The 20534-nt window shown below is 42.2% G+C and overlaps 2 protein-coding genes across 3 annotated transcripts in view; both read right to left on the bottom strand.

Annotated features, from left to right (window-relative positions):
• The window catches only part of LOC308283372 (BAR/IMD domain-containing adapter protein 2-like), a 107296-nt gene extending 98727 nt beyond the window's left edge, over positions 1-8569 (bottom strand). For both annotated transcript variants that reach the window (XM_080723797.1, XM_080723796.1), the window contains exon 1: positions 8345-8569. In XM_080723797.1, coding sequence (XP_080579923.1) covers positions 8345-8416 — 72 coding nt within the window. In that variant the 5' untranslated portion in view covers positions 8417-8569. The remainder of the gene's footprint in view (positions 1-8344) is intronic.
• A 1332-nt stretch (positions 8570-9901) lies between these two features.
• On the bottom strand, positions 9902-19336 carry LOC308284160 (charged multivesicular body protein 6-like). Its single transcript, XM_080724710.1, has 8 exons — positions 19238-19336; positions 18540-18649; positions 17559-17646; positions 15328-15414; positions 14591-14656; positions 13748-13828; positions 11656-11731; positions 9902-10132 (listed from the first exon to the last, which is right to left on the bottom strand). The coding sequence occupies exons 1-8, from the start codon at positions 19301-19303 to the stop codon at positions 10083-10085; spliced, it is 624 nt and encodes a 207-aa protein (XP_080580836.1). The 5' UTR covers positions 19304-19336; the 3' UTR covers positions 9902-10082.
• Between the last annotated feature and the right edge of the window lie 1198 nt (positions 19337-20534).

The following is a 20534-nucleotide window of genomic DNA, read 5'->3' as shown; positions in this document are numbered from 1 at the left end:
TATTGTTTATAAGCATACGGTTCCCACTTAAGGAGAAAAACAGAAACTGTGTTCCGTGACCTGAATACAAACCTCCATGGTGGGAGCATTTGTGTTGTGTCAGGGAACCCGGCTACAAAGTTGGCCTACGATCAGCTGTTTGTTCAGTTATTGAAATCAGCGTGAGCTACGAGTCTAACCCACTGGTAGTAGGGGTCCAATTAGAGCCTTGTGCTGTGACCCAGCGGACCCCTTAGCAGAACCCAGCCGAGGACATTAACGCACCGCTAAGCGTGCGTGTTTGGCCCGAGAGAGAAAGAGAGGGAGTGACACTGAAGGAGAAAGAAACAATGTTTGAGACATTGCCATGTATTCATATTGGGTTTTCATTTGCATGTTGCCAATATGGTACAAACAAACTACAAAGGGCCAACACTATACACAAGACTATACAGTACACACACCTCCCCAAGCTGCAGTCAGTCAGTCAGCCTCCTGCTGAAAGCAGACTGGCAAATAACTACTGCCCAGAGAGTGACACCCCACCCAGATAGACTAAATCCAACACCACAGATCGCAGTTACTGTGGCAACCAAGAGACTGGTTGTTTTGAGTACTACATCCATTGCATACATGTGCCAACCTACAGTAACCAGTCACAGGCTGTCACAGTCTCTTTTTGTCATTGAACACAAAAGTGTTAATTAAATTCATGTAAAAAATCACACCCGTGTGAACTGAGCGGTGGTCGTGGAGGCTGCGCAACAGCAAAACAAATATATATATATACCTGTATAAATATATAATAAAAAATATTAAAACAATATTAAACAAAATATTAATAATAAAATGCATGTCACTCAGGCCGCCACTGGTATCCATCCTGTGTGTGTGTGTGTGTGTGTGTGTGTGTGTGTGTGTGTGTGTGTGTGTGTGTGTGTGTGTGTGTGGGTGGTCTGGCCTGAACAACAGCGCCCCTCCCTTAACATATGTGGTCAAAAAAGGTACTGACAGGCTACAGACAGACAGACAGACAGACACGGAGACATACCCACACACACGGCCACGTATAGGAGCGTTGTGACCACCGCTCAAAAAGTGGAAGTTAAATGAACACTCAGATTGTTTAATGTGTATTCTGCCAAATGCAAGTTCCAGGAAGTAAGAAATTCCGAACAAGACGTTTTATTACGTTAATATGATGTTATGATATCCCAGAACATTATTTTATTTATTTTTTCATCTCGAGTCCTCTGCAGCTCCGACAGCGAGTGGTGGGATTTTACGCTAAATCGCTTATTTGTATTGCTCAACAATTTATTTTTGTAAGAGCGGAGCTGTATCTCCAGAGTTTTGTCAATAATGGGCTGCTGTAAAAAGGTGGTCAAAGCTAAGGTGCGGTAGAAATGGACTCACTCCATGCCTGGTTAATGGATGGAATAACATCAGATTACAGTAAAAAACGTTTTTTTTTATGTAAACCCTAACCCTAACCCTTTGTTTTGTTTTTTTAAGCACTCGTCCGGAAGTCTCCTTTAAAGTATTAAAAAGTGTCAGAAAGTGACCCCTAATACAACTTCATAATGTGTACTGGGAGTTCTACCAAAGAACAGGTCGACCATTCAAGGGGAGATGTGTCATGCAATTTGTTTTATAACTCCAGTCAATTAAAAATCATTTAGGCTCAAGATTAAATCTGAGGTAGTTCAGCGGAGAGTAAACTGCTAATTGAAATTCTCTACAGCACCGCCATAGTTGATTGGAACATATTGTACAGTAATGGATGCAGTTTTGCAAAGCCCCATCTCTTTAAAAACTTTCAGATAAAAGTAAAGTAAAGGTAAAAGGATTACCTTCACCTTCGGTGTTCAACATTTTGTACAGGCTTCCAGATAGTGTTCATGTCGTCCTGACACATCTCAGTGAGTCAGTCAGTGAATAACTCGATAGGAGGTCATGTGCAATGGCTACAGCAGTACTGCTGCAAATTAATTCTCTCCACTCTGTGCCGAAAATGTTGGATTACAGCAGGGGTCTTCAACAGGGGGTCCGGGACCCCTAGGGGGTCCTCAGAGTTACTACAGGGCGTCCTCCAAATCTTTGTGTGATAGAAACTTCTTTTCTCCTTTTTCATTTTATTTTTTCTATTAACCACTTGAATCCATATTCTGAGAACTTTAGCCAAAAATAGCAGATCTACAAGCTCGGCTATTTTTGGCAAAGAGGTTTGGTGTAGAGGGGAAAAGAGCAGACCAAGTACAGAGTGAAAGGTCAAGTTTATTAAGTATTGACGGTTCAAATGGTTCAATATCTGAAAACACAAATTTACATGAATCCAAAATACACTGACGATTGTGCTGTCAAACAATGAAACTATATGGAATCTATAAACAGGTTGTGGGGGTCCCTGCTTCATCTGTCTCTCAATTAAGGGGTCCTTGGCCTGAAAACGTTGAAGACCCCTGGATTACAGGTAGGCTTACCACCAGTAATTAGATAAATATACAAAATAAATAAATATCATAGCTAGCCAGGCTGGTTTAGCTGGGTGTTGACGGATGAATGACTCTGAATACCCATCTCTATACCTCTCCTCTTCTGGATCTAAAACTCAGACCAGGTGTCTCCCAATATGGGAGAATTCAGTCGGGTGAGCTCATCTGCAGTCAACTCCACATTGGCACTAGTGCAACAATAGCAACATGCCAATTGTATTCCTCAACTTCAAATCCCAAGGACTTGGTTAACACAAAACCTTCACTGCCGGGAGAAATGTCCTCATCAAAAAGGGAACATTTCGTCTGTGCGGGTGATGCATGTTTAAGTCTAAATTCTAGAAACACTGTGCATGACTGCATGGTGTGTGGGGGGACAGGGGGGATGGTTGTGGGTCGCTGCTCAGCTGGCCCGGTGGGTGTGTCAGTGTGTAAGCCATGGACGGTGCACGGTCGGGCCAGTGCTCCAGCTACTGCAGCTGGAGGAGGAGGCTGCCACAGGAATGATTTGCTACCCACAGATATGTCAACTTTAACCCATGACCGAAGAATACCGTCCACTGCCACAACACTCCCTGAATCCTCTTCTCTCTGTTCTTTCTTCCCTTATGTCTCTCCCTCTCTATGGGTAATTACAGCCCAGGCCCGATCACAGTAATTATGGACCATTTCAAACAAGGATGTGGAATGTCTCCTTCTCTCCCTACCGCCCCCACACACAAAACCATCTTCCTGTATCTTAATGCAAAGAATAGCCTAATCACTGGACCCAAGTGATCTTTTTTTTCCCTTTTTTTAACGGCGATCTTATGTCAGTGAAAAGTGACTCATCCGAGAACCGTCCTTCCGTGATGGCACCTAATGAAACGACATATCCTCACATTTAAATTGTTACTTCATTCTCACTACTCAGTTCCAAGGCTCAATCATTGAAAAAAAGAACAGTGGAGAGGGGGAAAAAAAGCAGAGCTCCGTTAAAGAAAAGAAGAGAATGTCTCAGTCTCTAAACCAATCCGCCCCCGGACGCGGAGAGAAGGTGGGCGTATGGAGCACAGCACACAGCTCACTCTGCACCGCGCGTGCACACTGCACGCACACACAAAAGCCCAGCGAAAGAAACCTACGGATCCACAGGCAATGGATGTTATGATGATGTCTCCTGTACAGGTATAACATAATGCAATCATTCGAAAGGACCGGATCAGTAAAGTTGCTGAAGTGCTTTATTTTAGGAGCTAGGTGTCCGGGAACTCGAAAGCCATTAAGCTCTGATCAAATGTAAGCACTGTGAAGGCCAGTGCAGCCCGACATTGACAAATGACAAAAGAATACAGTGGTAAGGTGATTGATGGCATCTTTACTCCAATCGTTGGCACCGACTGCATGGTAGTTCTTAATGCAAGACAAGGGGGTATATTAGTAACAATGGCCTATATTTCACCATGAATGGCTTTCGGTGAGACCTATTTTTCATCAACTGTCACATAAAGAGTCTCCAACTCAACTCCTCTTCATCACATCACATGCATGTGCCATTCCCTCTTTGTTGCAGGAGCAATTGTTACTAAGAAACCACCTGTTGACACCTTCTGCATGACTCTGTGGCAAAGCCGTTTTGGTAAGTAGAAGTCCCATTTCTGAATGCTAAATCCTACTTTACATTAAGTCTACTTTGTTGTACGTCAAATGTTCACCTTATCGTTAATGATATGCCCAGAATAGGGATGCGATGGCTCATGTGGTTAAATGACCACCGGTCATATAAGAACTTCATGCCATTTAGATCCAGAGAGTGTGCTGTGTCAACTACTTCCTATTTGGGAAAGGTAGCAGCATGTTGTTGTTTTTTGTGTGTGTTGTCCCTGCAGTTATGTTGACAGACTGGGAGTGTGCTGCATGAGAACAGGAGTGTTGTCCTGAGGGTTGGCGCAGATGGTTCACACCCTAAACCTGCCAGGGTGTATCATCCAAAACCCTCCCCGTGCACAAAAAATGGAGACAACACTAGGCACTACTACTACTACTACACTTGAACTTCACAGGGTACCGGACTGGACACACGTCTATAATGAGACTTGATGTGGCTGCAGCCTTAAGAGGCTTGGCCTGGTGCACTATTGTATATGACCCTTACGTGCAGGAGCTGCCCGCCGGTGACACAGACAGCTGGTGGAGATCACTGTTAACACTGTGAGTGACACACATGCATGTGAACACGGTGTGTCAGCCGGAAAGATTCCTCCTTGGCTGGCCAGCGCATGCACCGATGACTAGGTCCTTATCAACATGTCTGGAAAATGTCTCCGTCTACGTGACTGAGGGAGAGTTGACGTGAATCACTGATGGATCATGCTTGGGTTGCTAAGGTTTACAGGATTGTTTCCATTTGATCGAGCGTCAAAGTCACCCGGCAGGCCGAGGAGTGCCTTTGGACTTTACCAAACCAACAATGCTCATAATGGGATTCCAACTCACGCCCTCACTGTGCTTACACACCCTGCCCTGTTGAACACACATACACACGTCTCACATGAGTCACAGCGGAAGCTGGTCCACCCCTCTCCTCCTCCTGTGATCACTCAGCATCTGTACAACCATCTTACCAGCAAAATCAATTGCTGCATGATTGACAATACCGATGCAAGAAGGAAATTGGCCGATATATCGGCCAAACCGATATCAGTCTGACTCTAATATCTGTCTCTTCCTCAAGTGAACAGATAAGACAGACGGTCACGCATGCAGTCAAGCACACAGGAGCAGCCTCCAAAGACAATGGTATGCTATCTACAGTACTATAACCTGCCACAATGGGGATTCTACTCATCTCTGCAAGGATTTGGACAGATGTTTTTGTATGAAACGATGGACATATTTAGGTTACAAATTCAATCAATAATAAATAATAGAAGAACCTTGGCATGTAAGACGCAATTACTCTTAAGCCTAATTTATACTTTAAATGTACAGTATAATTTAAATGTACAGTATAAAAATGTGTTATTTTCATTCCAGTGTCACGGTCGTATGACAAAGTATGAATTAGCCGGCCCGTAAGAGAACAAGCCTCAAGCATCACTACATGGCTTTCAGGAGGCAGGCAGCAGTGGATATCTAGTACTGTATTGAGTGCAAAGGTTAAACAACAAGTAAACAAGTTCTTCAAGATCCTGAAACTGAAAGGTTCACATGATCTCATGATTTTACTTACAAAAAGGCTGTTTGTTCTCCCTACCAATATTGCGTTATAATAGATTAGGGAGAAACAACAAGCATGATGAATGAATCATAGCTGGCTTGATAACGCGGACCTTTGTTCACTTGGATTTATTTAACCAAACAATTGTACTCCAGTCCATACTGCCTCTGTGTAATCTAGAGCCAAACATGCACCATAGCAGCTGATATGCCAAAAGGCTGGGAAGAGAATTTGACAAGATGTCAAGAGTGGTGTTTTAAGGGCAAGGTGTGATTACTGAATAGAATCTGTCTAAATTATCTGTCCCAAATTATTGATACAGTAATAGCAGACGCAGTATATGGAGCCAAAACCTCAAACAACTTGTCCATTACCAGTTTGAAAGCTATTTATTGTTGTGGAATGTGTATTTTGAAAGACTAGACCAATTTACAACTGACATATATGCGTCTTGGGGTATTAACAAATGAACCCCTTCCCTTCCTAATGCAAAGCTACAGGGCTGGGTAGAACTGAGAAACAATGTGCTGTCAGGCCGTGGGTCAGCTTATCCCTGGTTTGGCAGTGATGCTGTCTCTCTCGTCTCCACCTCGCTACCCACCAGTGGACTGAGGTGTCAACAGGTCTGAGTAGAGCTTCTCAATTGCCAAAAACCACTGGCGGGGTGAGGGTGAGAATCCACGGACACGATGCAGGTTCTAAATGGTGTGCAGTCCGCACTGCACACTTTACAATGTGCACTACCTTCACCGATTCACATCAACACATTGAAGCTGGAGGCAACGCACCATTCTGCTCACTGGCAGCAGTTATAGGGATTCAGTGTCTTGCTCAAGGACACTTCTACACAAAGCCGGGAGCTGGCGATCAAACTGTCCTATTCAAAGATGGCAACTCTACCGCCTGAGCCAGGGTCAACTCAGGTAGGCCTACTACCGAAGGATCACATGTGTCCAACGTAGCCCATACATACTAACAGAATAGGTAGAATGCATACTTTGCATAGAGTATTGGATAAGACCTGGCTTGGTAACCAATTTAGCACAGAGAGTCCCCTTCCCCTGGTGTCTCTAAAAGAAGCACTAGTCACTCATCCCTGACTCTCTGCTCATCTGACCTCCTTTCTGATAGATAGCCATATTCCCTGTAGAGAATGGAGCAGCTACCCTCATCCTATTTTCGGACTATGGCCTTCTTTAAAGGGGAAATAGTGGCGGTTTAAGGGTAACATAATGGTGACCAGGACAGTGGGGACGTGGTTCTGATGTTGCCACGCAAAAAAAGAATCCCAGTGCCAACAGAGGTGTGGCATCCTTATATGTTTTGGCTCACATTCTGTTGGCATCGACCGTGCTTTTCAGACCGGAACATGGCAACAGTGTTAGAAACAGATGGTTCGACTTTGAAAGGAAAGTAACTTCCTACAGTAGCCATCCATTCAGGTGTCTAATGTGGGCCAAAGTTTCACTGTAAAAATCACAAGTCTTGTTCATAATAGTCAAGTTTATACTCAATATGCACAGGGGGGGGGGAGGGGGTGCTGTCAAATTATGAGGTGCTTTAAAGAAATCTTACTTCCCATGTCCGTTCTATTAGACTTTCAAACGCTATTAGTTGTGACTGGACAGGCATAGCAAAATGAGAGCATAAGTCTGAGAGAGAGAGAGAGAGAGAGAGAGAGAGAGAGAGAGAGAGAGAGCGAGAGAGAGAGAGAGAGAGAGAGAGGGATCAGAGACATACTTGTGCAGAACAGGTTTGGATGTTGAAATCCCTATAGGGTAAATGTTTGCAGTAGGCTACCTGTTGCAACAGAGCAGACCTTCTGCCCACCCAGAATTTAACTCCTGGAATCCCTCTACTGCAGCAAGTGTGCTTTGTTTAAACATAATGTAAAAGCACTCTACCAATGGTGAATGAATAGGTACATCACAGCAATACAGTACACTGAGAGCTTAATGGTTAATAAATAAGCTCCTGAGAGAGAGAGAGAGAGAGAGAGAGACAGAGAGAGAGAGAGAGAGAGAGAGAGAGAGATTGATTCTGAGATTCTACAAAGATTATGGCATTTTGGCAAACAAGACAGGTGCAACTATGAGCCAAACATGAGCCAAACCTGTATGAATTTGTATTTGTTGTGGCACTGACAGGAGCAATGTAAAGGATTGATACTCAGCAGTGTAAAGTAACTGAGTACATTTACTTAAGTACTGTACTTAAGTACATTTTGGAGGTATTTGATTATTTTCAAAATATTTGTATACTTTGAAAATTCTTATACTTTGAGTGTCCTCTGCCTAATGAGTACTTTTACTTTTGATACTTTAAGTACATTTTGATAGCAATACTTTTGTACTTTTACTCAAGTAAATGTTGAATTCGAGACTTTTAACTGTAACCGAGTATTTCTATATTGCCGTAAGTAAAAAATGTAGGTACATTTTCCACCTCTGTTGATATTGATCAGTTACGGACGGAAGACCCCTCTCTCTACCTGTCTATCGTGAACATATCATGAGGCGCTCATATAATGTGCTCGCTGATATGATCGAGGAATGGCTGAACAGATTTGACACATTTGGCACAATATTGATGGCCTGGTCCTGAATCAATATCATGTAACTTGTGCATCGCGAAGGTCCTAACTTTATTAATTAGTTGAACAACACCATACCTTGTAGACATTCTCTGTAACGCGGTGGACCTCGTCGGTGCGAGACATCTTGTAATCTTCAGCCAAGACCATAAACAGTATTATCCTTGAGGGGGGAAAAGGTATCCACGTAAAATGCAAATATATATACACGTAACTAAACTAGCTCAAATCGCACAGCGAACAGAAAGGCTAACTCGCGGACGGGTACACTGGTATATGAAAGAATAAAACGCTCTCTCGGCGCCCAGCACTCCAACTCAACGCAGCCTCTGTACTCTAGTGCTGATGAACGTGCAGAGAGCTGTGTCTTGTCTTGTTGTCAGAGGTAGAGATTTGATGCGCCGCCTCGGTGCCTGAATCACCGCCTTCCCGTGATATTTATTATGCAAAAGTCATACTTTTTATTGGTGGAATATTAGAATCAATGAATGAATCAACCAACCAACCTTCGAAAAACAAGTTCTACCAGGCAACAACTCATGTTAAATGCACGTATTGTATTGTGCAGTCATGCAAAATCTGTATTGTCAGAATGTGTCACACTGTGACCTCAGAGTAGATAGTGAATCAGTTTAAACAGCACACATAAGACAAGTTTAGACAACAGCACACATAAACCCCCAACTAAAGTTTCATTAAAGTATATCTACACATGATACATCTATTATCTATATATGTCTACGTGTGTGTGTACTGTATATACTTATTTTATTCTTTCAAACAAGAAACATCAACATCAATCTACAATTGGCTACAATCATTTTTTTTGAAGGGTGATTCTAAAGCCTCCCAAGGTGAAAGGTGAAAAAGGCTTGTGATCAAAATCACTCACACCGTCTACTGAGAAGTGTTTTCTAATCAAGTGTGTAAAATGATAAATGCATCCATCATGATGATGCAAACATCTGAGAGCCCACAAAATAAAATTACATCTTGCCAAGTCAATATTAATAGGTATTAATTGTTTTATGTAAGCTCAGTTGCACTTGCACTCCAATTGTTTTCAGTAGCACCCAAAGGTAATATATTTTTCTTTTCTGGCTGTGGATAATTAGTGTTAGTGCCATTGTACATCCTAATTAGATTCTTGAGTGCCCCATTAGGATTGCAAAGTGCAAACGGTGTCTTGACAGCTAAAAGATAAGACTTGTCTGGTTAAATTGTTTCCCACATATCTACAGGTGGCTTTTCCATTCTGTCAATAATGCCACACATCACTTGGGGTGTGAATGTGGACACCTGTTTCAGTGCCAACAAAAAATAAAAAACTGGAGAGTGGTGCCCCCCTCTGGTCAATGCATGCAAATTCTCCATTCTAACTGCAGGCTATATTATCACAATATGAACTTTAAGATAATTCTAACAAAAAAGGTTATATAAAAAAAAGAACACCCACAAAACCACAAAAAGTTTGTTTGTCACACTTGACTTTAATATGTAAAACATCTAAAAGTACTCCCACCATTCTATTAAATACTCTTTCGATGCAACTCATACAAAGAACAGGACAATCTTCTTTGCAATGTCTAGTTCATTATTCGTTTAAAAATAAAGGTAAAAATGTGCACAGTCGTAGGATACAAGAGCACAACTACAGTGCTAGTTTTCTGGAGTGAGTGAATGAGCATTGATGTCTGACTGTGTGTATCCTGTGGAAAAACACAGCCTCCTTTCCTTGAAGATGAAATACTGTAACCAAGAGAATGCATGCCTGCTCCATGCATTGTGGGAGTCAAACACCAAGTTTTCCAGTCTTCTAAGCAGTCAGCATCTCTCTGTCCGACTTGTTCTTGGCTTGTTTCCTCTCTAGAAAACAGAATCAAAAGACACAAATGGTCATCCTCAGGTAAAAGATATTATGTCAGTATACTATATATGGATAATGGGATGGGATCATTTTTTGTGTAGGTGATTGTATGATGGTATACAGCGGTGGAAAAATTACGAATCTGTTTTACTTTAGGAAAGGTGTCAATACTGTGCAAAGCAGATACCGTATACTGTACTCTGTTACAAGCATAAGTCCGGAATTCAAAATGTACAAAATACAAAAGTATTGGCATGAAAAGTAAAGTAAAAATACTCATTATGCAGAATGCATCACTATTTTCAAATGGACAAAATGTATATAGGGCTGAAGTGGGTAATGTATGTTTTGTAATAATAATAAAAATCTACAAAGTAACTAATTACTAAATGTTTCAAATAATTGTAGTGGAGTAAAAGTACAACATTTGCCTCTGAGGTGTAGCGGAGCAGAAGTAAGTAAGTATTAAAAATTGGAAACACTCCATTAAAGTAAAAGTACCAAAATTCGACTTAAGTACAGTACTTGAGTAAATGTACTTAGTTACTTTACAGTTTTACACCACAGATGTTATATAACAAAGTGAACAGCTAAAGTACCATGCATAGTAGTACATAAGGACCGCAGGAATACACAAGAAACGGAGGGTGAGAGAGATTTGGTCCGTTTGATCCGTTCCATATACAGTCTTTCTCCCAGTACGTAATACTCTGTATGATTTAGCTTCGTACTCGGACCCTTGCGTACAGCTCCCAACTGAACGTAGCAAGAAGTACCCGCGGCCACCGTTGTCAAACGTAGGCGCAGTAGTGAGGAAAATAAATTTCCTCTGCTCTATGACAGCGGTTCTCAAACCATGGGTCTCAATAAGAAATATATTTGATCAAGAAACAGGAAAAAAGTAACGTCGTTGCAACCACATGAAGAGGACGCCTCGACTACTCACACACACAAACACACACTCACACCGCCTCTCCTCCAACAGCGAGACGGGTGCATTCAGTGACAGTCAGTGCAGCAACAAGTTGACAACACAACACAATTCAGACAGCGAGGCACACAAGAGCTAATTTAGCTCAGCGGCTCATTTGTTACTTGGGAATTATGTTCAATATATGAGCGGGTGTGTACGTGTGTTTTGTTATAATTACTCTGGGTCCGGATCCATGTGGTTAAATTTGTACCCTCGCGGAGTTGCATTTACCGCGATGTAAAATGTTGCAGACAGACAGCAGAACCAGTCCAGACTGTTACCAGTCCACTCATTACCAAACATCACCTCGGGTCAAGAAATTCTGTGGTTCTACATATTTTGGCGAAATGCTTCGGTTTCCTCGTGTGTGCAGAACCACCTCCATGTGGCGCGCGGCCGCAACGGGAGCAGAATTGGAGCGGAGAGCGGGTCGGCACGTAAATAACGTAGAGGAACAATGCATGTCTGGATTTACTGTACGTACTCTCTCACCCAAAACGTACACAAAATCAAGCATACGTAACTACATGTATAAACGGCCCTTAATACCTGGCTCAGGTTTAGCTGCATCTTGGACCTCTGGCAGTGGTTCAGCTGGGACCTCTGGAAGTGCTACATCTTCTCCCTGTTTTCAGGAACACAGACAATAGAGAATGCAATCTGTATCTATATCACGTATCTGTTGGGGCCAATGTCACCAAAGATATGCTGGTGTACCAAGGTCTGGTAACCATATGCAACCTTTTCAGAAAAGCCGATATACAAATAACATTGAAGAAAAGAAAAAAAGAGAGTGCTGCACTGGGTTAAGAACAATTGTGTTGCAGGTGCTCTTCAGGGATAGCGAAAGTAGTGGAGTAAGAATAAAAAAACAATGAGTTTCCAGCTTACTTATAATGTCTGTGGTACAGGATGGCAGTCGAAAAGACACCCTAAGCACTCTGATTTATTATTATAAAATAAAAAACCCTTTATTAAATCTTGGTGCCTTTGGAATCGGAGAGGCTTCATCAGGGTAAGTGACATACCCGGTCACTTCACCGTTGTTCGAAACTCGCCAGTGAATCCATCGTTTAATAAAGGATTTTTATTATTATATAATAATCAGAGTGCATTCTTGAATGTTTTTTCGATTGCCATCCAATACCATGCACTTCCATTGTAAATAAGCTTGACAGTTATTGATTTTTATTCTCATACAAATGACAAAATATGTGGGACCGGGTGAGGGTAGTGGACTTATTGCCAGATGGTTGTCAGTTCAAATCCCTGGACAACCCCTCCCAATGTTCACCATCATAATAGCCCTAAAACGGAGATAATGTTAAATATTATTTAACATTATCTCCATACATTTGTTTTAGGGCTAATGTTCCATTAGGAGCAATGAAACCGAGCAGTATTCTGATGTGTCTCTGAAATGCTCCTGAAGTTTTGCTGAAAGGTGACCAGTGATCACTACGAACACAGAGAAACACCTAACCAGAGTAACCAGAAATCAACGGGAGGTCTTTGTGAACATGGGTTGTAATGTAATCATCGTTGTTTCTATACAGGAGTAATAGACTATGATAATTTCAACAATTAATGAAATGCATAACGGTCAGGGTTCCCACACATTTTTACCAATTAATTTCCAAAACCTTTCCAAAACTTTTCCAGAATATTTAACCCAATTTCCACGTCTATATAACAATAATTCAGCTCAATAACAGGTCGCTTACTCCTATGCGCAATGCCCAAAGACAGGTAGTGTATGCCAGTGGTTCTCAACCTTTTCAGGCCGTGACCCGCAAAATAATCATGTTTTAACTGGGGATCCGGCACCCCGACGAGCACTAAGAGTTGAGGAATTTTGCATAACATGGTTCTATCATGAAAATAGCCTTTGCGAGGCGTTGTGAGCATGTAGATCGGCTATTTTCACAATTTCTGCCTCTAATATTTGACAATTTGGCCCATGTTTAATTTGTCATTTCAGAGATATTAACAAAATCAATAACCAAAGACAATACATAGCTATTTTTCCCAGGACCTTCCAGGACCCTTGATAAATTCCAAAACTTTTCCAGTACTGGATTTTTTTTTTTTTTTTTCAAAATATTTCCAGGAATTTCATGACCGTGGGAACCCTGAACGGTGGACAGTAGTCCTTTAAAGAAATGTACTCAATCCCCTAACTGCTCCTGTGGATAAGCTCAGGTGGTAAGAATTGAAAATTGTGGTTACTTGTGGGCAGTTACTTGTGCCAGCAGAGCGTGCAAGAACTGCGTTCAGCTGCGTATGTACGTATGTAGGTAGGTAGGTATGTAGGCAGGTAGGTAGCCGTGTGTGTTTAAGCCCGCAGCCCATTCAGGGACCAGCATTTCTGGCAACGTCATCATTAACAGCCAATGAGGGACCAGCATCCCTGGTGATGCCAGTGGTGATGTAACTGGCATCGCCAGTGGTGATGCCAGTGGTGGGCGCACCTCATGGCGTGCTCTGCTGGCGCACAAGTTGCAAGTTGGCACCTCGACAGAGTGCAGTTCTAGTTGTATGAATGTGAAGCTTTGTTGAGCACACAGTATATGCTCAGTCAAATTTACCTTGCCCTCGATACAGTATGTTACAGGCAGCAAAAAGGCACATGGACACCAACCTGAGTGATTGCTTCCAGCTCTGCTAGAACAGCATCGTCATCTTCCTGCGTTAAGGACCCAGCCAGCATCTCGTCGATTTGCTGTCACAACAACAAAGTAATCGTGTATTAGACGTGTATGACGGCACAGTAGAATTCTTTGCTGACCGATCAAGTTAAAGTGTAATTTTCCTTTATGTCCATTTTTTGGTTTTATTATAAATGCTTTAAAAAGAATTGGCCATGATGATCAGTCTGTTGAAGATTGTTGAGAAAACAAGTCTCCATAAGATTTAATATAATCAAACAGTATCCTCCCAACATCTGAATTTATCTCATGAAAACAAACAAACTAAAATGTCAGTGCCATCAAATAGCAATTCCGAAAATAGGAATTCAGTTTTTAGTTTTAATGACAGAGAGAAATCTTAGGTAGCAGTACTTGGCAGTAGCCTGGCAATTTGGCTGCTATCCAATTCCAGGATCACTAGACATTACACAGGAAGCAACAGCTTAGAGTGCTTGGGCCTGACATCAATTATATGCGTGAATCAAAACGCCATCCCAGTTCCAACAATGGACCAAGGGCGGAGCGCTTGTTTTCAGTGGAGATGGTGGAGGCGCCATAAATCTTCATCCCGGTTACACCCCGGCACTCCGATACGTCTCCTTTCCGACATGTCTCCATTCCGACACTAACCCTATCTCTAACACTTACCCTAAACTTAACCTCTATGGAAGTGTCGCCACTCCGACAATAAGAAGTCAATGTCGGAGTGGCGACATGTCGGAATGGAGAGAGACCCCCCTTCATCCCCCCGACTTTCGGCTCCTCCGCCTCCTCCGACAATGAAAATGTTTTACCCTCTGATACTCAATGGCTTCCTGTGTCTCATCCATGATTCTCTCCACATCCTCTATGGACATGACCTGCACGAACAAGACAAGGATACTCAGTTTATAATTTAGGCATTTAGTAGATGCTCTTATCAAGAGAGCGGATTGGAGTAAATGGCATGAACTCTATTCAACAAATTATAGTGTAAATGGTCAAATAAATAGAGTGCAACGATCGAAAGATAATTAAGAGCTACAAACTAACTAGCATACCAGATAAAGATCAAACCTATCATCTCACTAAACTAAATGTTATCTAAATAACATTATAAACATTGTGGTCAAGCAAATATTAAATGGCTATTTAAATAACAGCATATGTGAAGAAATAAGCAACATAACAATTTCCTTTTCTTTTCTTTTTTTTTTTTTTTTTTTGTTGACTTGTGAGATGAGGGAATGTTCTGAGCAAGATGTGAGCACTGTTTCCAAGGATATGGTGCAGCCACACTGCTGTAGTCAAGGATTTGCCTCTTAATCCTTTAATCCTCAAACAATATGCACAGGCTAAGCTAACTAAAAACTCACAATCGCCCACCAGAGATCACATGCTTGTAGCAAAGTTTTGATATTCCATTGAAATGATATATGTGTATGGTTGTGTATGGTACTGACAGCTTAAAGGCAAATTATCACAAGAGAGGGTTAGGGTCACATTTCCAAATTAAAACTAGCAAATGCACATAGTAAAAGGAATATATTACCTGATGCATGCTCTTCAGACAATCGTTGCCGACCTTGAGCCCCTCGATTACTTTCATCTCAATCTGGATGAACTCAATGTCTTGAACCTGTTGAGAAATGTTCACATTTTTAACCACATGGACCATAGCATACCAAAAATAGGCAAACAAACACAATAAACAAACAACAGGCAGGGATTTGGTGTATAGGGAAAAAAGGATGGGGCCAAGTTAAGTATTATAGACCGCTGGGGGACCCCAGTCAACTTTATAGAGTTTATAACTTAATTTATCCTATTAACTCACCCCCTGCAATATGACAAGTTTGACAAGTTTTGAAGGTTGTCCAACACACCAGTGACGAGTTTGACGAACATTTAATTAATTAGATTAACTCTAAAACAATCCAACTTTGATTGGATTCCGATTTTTTGATTGGATCCACGGTTCCGATTTCACCTTATGAAAAGCACTTCCGGTCTGGGAACGGAAACGGATCCATTTCCGGATACGGGAGGCGGGACATAACTGGTTCTCAATGACCGCATCCGTTTTTTATTTGTTTACAGAGAAAACATGGAGGCTCGTAGCTCCAAGACGGCTGCATGGATTTCATTCAGTTTTTGTATTATTTTGTAACGGCGAATGCCGTGCACACGCGTGATACACAATCCGTGGACCAGTGTGCAGGATCTACATGCACGCGCGCTGCGTAAAAGGTAAGAACACCTTGGCAGTGAAGCGGAAAAGGTCATTTTTAATCGCCGCAGTCAGTGAGCTAAAACAACCAACACCTGGCTGACGCAGCTGTCAATACTCATGCCATTTTTGTTTTACTAAAACTAGAGGTTCAGGCCACTATGCGTCCCTCAAACCTACAGCCAATCAGACCGATAACATACTGTATGTCTGAGTCATAGTGATGGGGGCCTTGTCAGAGTACCCGTTGCACCCATCTGTCTTTGTCCCTTTTATGCCCATATATGGAGATCCCTTGGCATGTCCATATATATCGGTTGGATTGGTGGTTCTGGGATACCTGGATATATATTTAATTATTTATGCCTATACCGTTGTGTTCTGTATGATTTCTCTATTTCATTCAGTTGACAGTTTGTGAATATAACCAATAAACCAGATTTGCGGGGGGCGGGGGGTTAAATAATTTTGAGCACAACGGTATATGGACAATTGGACATATCGGTCAGATCGGCGGTTCTGGACAACTGCCTATCTGGACGACTTGACAGCGGGAACCGTAGTGTAAGCGATATTTATGTTTACGTTTTTTTGTTTCAAAAGTTAAAGCTCTATATTCATAGAGTAATCACTGTTATAGTGTTTGTTCAATAACAGGGGTCTCCTGTCCTGTCTTTCCAGCTCTTTAATAAACAGAAATACATTTTCAGGTGGGTTGGCACTTTGTCTGCTTACTTCTGTGTCATCACTTCCAATTTCATTCGTTTATTCTGTATATCACTTCTCTCACCTGATTTAATAATATTGGTATACTGCAATGGCGGTCGCTCTCTCCATAGACAATGCATCGAACCTCGCCACTTTCTCAGAACCTGTAAGTGGATTACGGCTACTGAATTCATAACACTAAATAACACTGAATTCCCACACCAGCAGCGAAGACTGTGCATTTTTGCAGTGCAACGATTCTGCTAAATGTGTGCCACCCTTGTAAATAGAGAGATGTGGTCCAGCTGCTCTGGGTGGCTCAAGCCAGCATATGATGCGCTCGGCAGCAGAACTGAGATGTACAGACACATGATCCATCTGTGGCAGCTTGTTTGCAAATGATCTGACACATTTTATATTTGGCAAGCCATAGGCCATACAGTGGCTTAATCTTAATTCATTTCACATCTTACAACTAAAACTAGTTTAAAACTTTGTTATCAACATTTGCTACTGTGCATACAGTAGTCAGTTTAGTGTGTATACAGTAATGCCTAGTAGTAATCCACGACTCTCGGACCACTGCATACTTCTGGTTGGCAGACACTCTGTCTAGCTCCGGCCACAGCGGTGAAAGTGATGGTCACGAATGATTCCGCTTCCTCAGAACGCGGAATGCACTGCTGGCGTGAATTCAGGGCTCTTTAATACTTCGGCAAGTGACCATAAATAGCTCAAAAACAGCTATAACTGATTTACAACAGGAAAAGGTTCATGCAACGTCATGTACGTTACTTTATTTTCATTGAGCAATGCAGCCGTGCAACAAAGTGTAAATTAATTACCATGTGCTCTAGATTTGAAATCTGATTTTCAGTCTTGTCTAGCAGCTGATCCTGATACCGCCTCTTCTTAAGAAGTAGCAGTGCCTTCCTGTAGGGACAAATACAATGTAAAACATGATTATGAAGCTAGCTCTAGAAAGGTTGGTATTACATTACACGGTAAGACATCCATCCATCCATCTCCAACCGCAGGTAAGACATGCCACATACAATTAGAAACCACTGTAATCGAGCCTCACACATCTGGAGCATTTATTGTACAGTGCATTTGAGAAGTTCTTTATGTAGCCAGTAAATGAGTAGTTGACTTGAAGTCTTAAAAGCGGCCGTGTGGGAACCGGAAGGTTCCCAGTTTGATCCCGGGCTCCCCCAGAGTTAGTGTCGAAGAGTCCTTGAGCAAGACACTTACACTGCAAGACACTGAACCCCTAATTGCTTGCATGGTTTCATCCACCATCTGTGTATAAATGTGTGTGTGAATGGGTGTAAAGCACCCACAATAAAACCAGTAAGCAGACTAAGCACTATATAAATGCACCATTTACCATTTAGTTTTAAAGATAATTTATTTTCACAACATTGTATTAAATCTAGCATCCCAGTTGTGGCTTTTGAGTGGTGCTCCTGGAACAGGAGCTATAGCTCCAACATAGCTATCTTGTCTTTGATAGGGCCTACATCATGGCACAAACGGCTCAAAGTTTGTTGTGTAAAATGTCCGGTCAAAGACTGGGGGGAAGACGTGTTAAAAAAAGGCTGGGGCTTGTCTACGGTTTAAGTAAACTGAAGCGTGGCCTACATCTGGCCTACATCTTGGCACAATCGGCTCAAAGTTTGTTGTACGCCCAGGGTCCCAATGGCCAAGCTTCGCAGGACATGCTGTGATTGGCTAGTGGGACGCTTGATGAAATGAACTCATAAAAAGCACCGCTTACTTCACACGATTTTTCTAGTAGGTAAAACTACATAATTGATGCTTACTCTTTCCTCCCATCCTTCAGCAGTTGTATGGCCAGAAGCCTCTCTTTCTCCTGCTGCAGGGTGATCCTCTTCTGGTACTGCTTGAGCTTATCTCTCTGCTGTTTCAATTGCTAGAAAACAGACAACAACACAGGTCTACAGGAATAACATGTAGGCTTGCCATAGGCAAACAAGGTGTACTGTGAAGTGTGAATGTCTGCCATATTTTTGCTAAATACATACAGTTTTTCTTAGGTTACTAAAGGAACTTTAGTAACTGTATACTGTATATATTTTTGCACTGTTATTTAGTTTTTTATTTCTGACAATATCTACTGCATACTGTGTTCTATCCTCGGATCTCCGTTTAGTTGACCTTGTACCAGTGAACTGTACTGTCATGAAACTGTACCTTTTCTTATGCAAACTTCTAATAAAGTCTTCAATCAATCAAAACATGGCTGATGCAGATGCACGACTGCAAAACGATATCATAGTACTTTTACAGGACCTTATTGTATAGCTTCGCATGACTTGTTACTACGTATTAATTACTTATGCTACAACTGTCCATTGGTCACAGTTAGCATATGATTACATTAAAGGGCGTTTATTAATGCCCAGTCTAAATCTAAATCCAGGGTAGGTAAACGAACTCACGTTGAACTTAATCCACCAGCTAGCCTGTCTCACTGTAAATAATCGGACAATCCACTCACCAAAACAGCTTTGTCTTGCTCCGTTATCCGAGAAGGGCCACTCTTTCTCCCAAAAACGTTTCCCATTATTCAGCCACATCCCCGCTAAACCCCCTGCACTGATGAGCACACTTATTACTTACTTATTACATTGCATCTAAGCCAGCCATGTGACAACCGTTCTATATCCATGGTGATAGGATTGTGTACACTAGCAGGCTGAGGCTAGCTAGCTAGCTGACAACATGGCCACGCCCACTCTGTCTTTGCTATGGAAACTGAGAAAGAACAAAGTTAGTTTAATAGCGCAGTGGTTCTCAAACCTCTTCATGTCAAGGACCCACAATGACACTTGTATTAGCCCGCGGACCCCCATTTGAAAAGATATGCCAGGGACCCCCATAAGAGAAGAGTTGGCTTGTTCTATCCGTCTGTCATTCAATGTTATATGAGATAAAGTGGTTCCGTTCCTGTGGAAATAAGCTTATAGTTGACCTTAATTGTACCAGTGATTTGTAGCCTACTGTCATGAAACTGTATTTTTGTCTCCACCAGCCGAAGGCTGAGGGAGAGTATGTTTTCCCCTCCGTCCGTCCGTCCGTCCGTGCGTCCGTCCGTCCGTGCGTCCGTCCGTCCGTCCGTCCGTGCGTGCGTCCATGCGTCCTCGCAGTTTGTGAGCAGCTAATCTCAGTCACCGTTGGCCCGATCGCTGCCAAACTGAGCACACACACTCCCTGGATGCCAATCTAGAACCTCTGCCCCACATTTTTCAAATCAGCCTCATGGTGGCGCTATAACAGGCCGATTTGTGTGGCCTGGTTGTTACCAGCTAATCTCCGGCGCCGTTGGCCCGATCGCTGCCAAACTGAGCACACACTCTCCCTGGATGCTAATTCAGAACCTCTGCCCCACATTTTTTAAATCAGCCTCATGGTGGCGCTATAACAGGCCGATTTGTGTGGCCTGGTGGAGACCTGTGCTCGGAAGAGCACTGCTTCTAGTTTCCTATGCAACCTTCTAATACATTCTTCAATTAATCAATCAATCTCTAGCAGTGATGCTCAACCATTATAATTTCAAGGACCCCCAGTTTGACAAGCATTAGGCTACGGACCCCCATTTAATGGCATTTCTATCTCTGTATTTTGTAAAATCATTGTTAATTTAAAGAGTGTACAAATGGAACCAAATGGACCCTGTACACTCTCTATGTATGGGTATGTATGTAACTCTCTGAATTACATACCCATGCCATAAGGGTCCATTTGGTCAATGGTTCCTAAGTATCATTAGCTGGGGACCCCCTGGAACTCTCTCA

This window comes from Nannobrachium achirus, assembly GCF_963921795.1.
Source record: "Nannobrachium achirus genome assembly, chromosome: 4".
In the NCBI taxonomy this organism is placed as follows: domain Eukaryota; kingdom Metazoa; phylum Chordata; class Actinopteri; order Myctophiformes; family Myctophidae; genus Nannobrachium; species Nannobrachium achirus.
The sequence above is the reverse complement of the archived record's forward strand: the minus strand, read 5'-3'. Positions and strand labels throughout refer to the sequence as shown.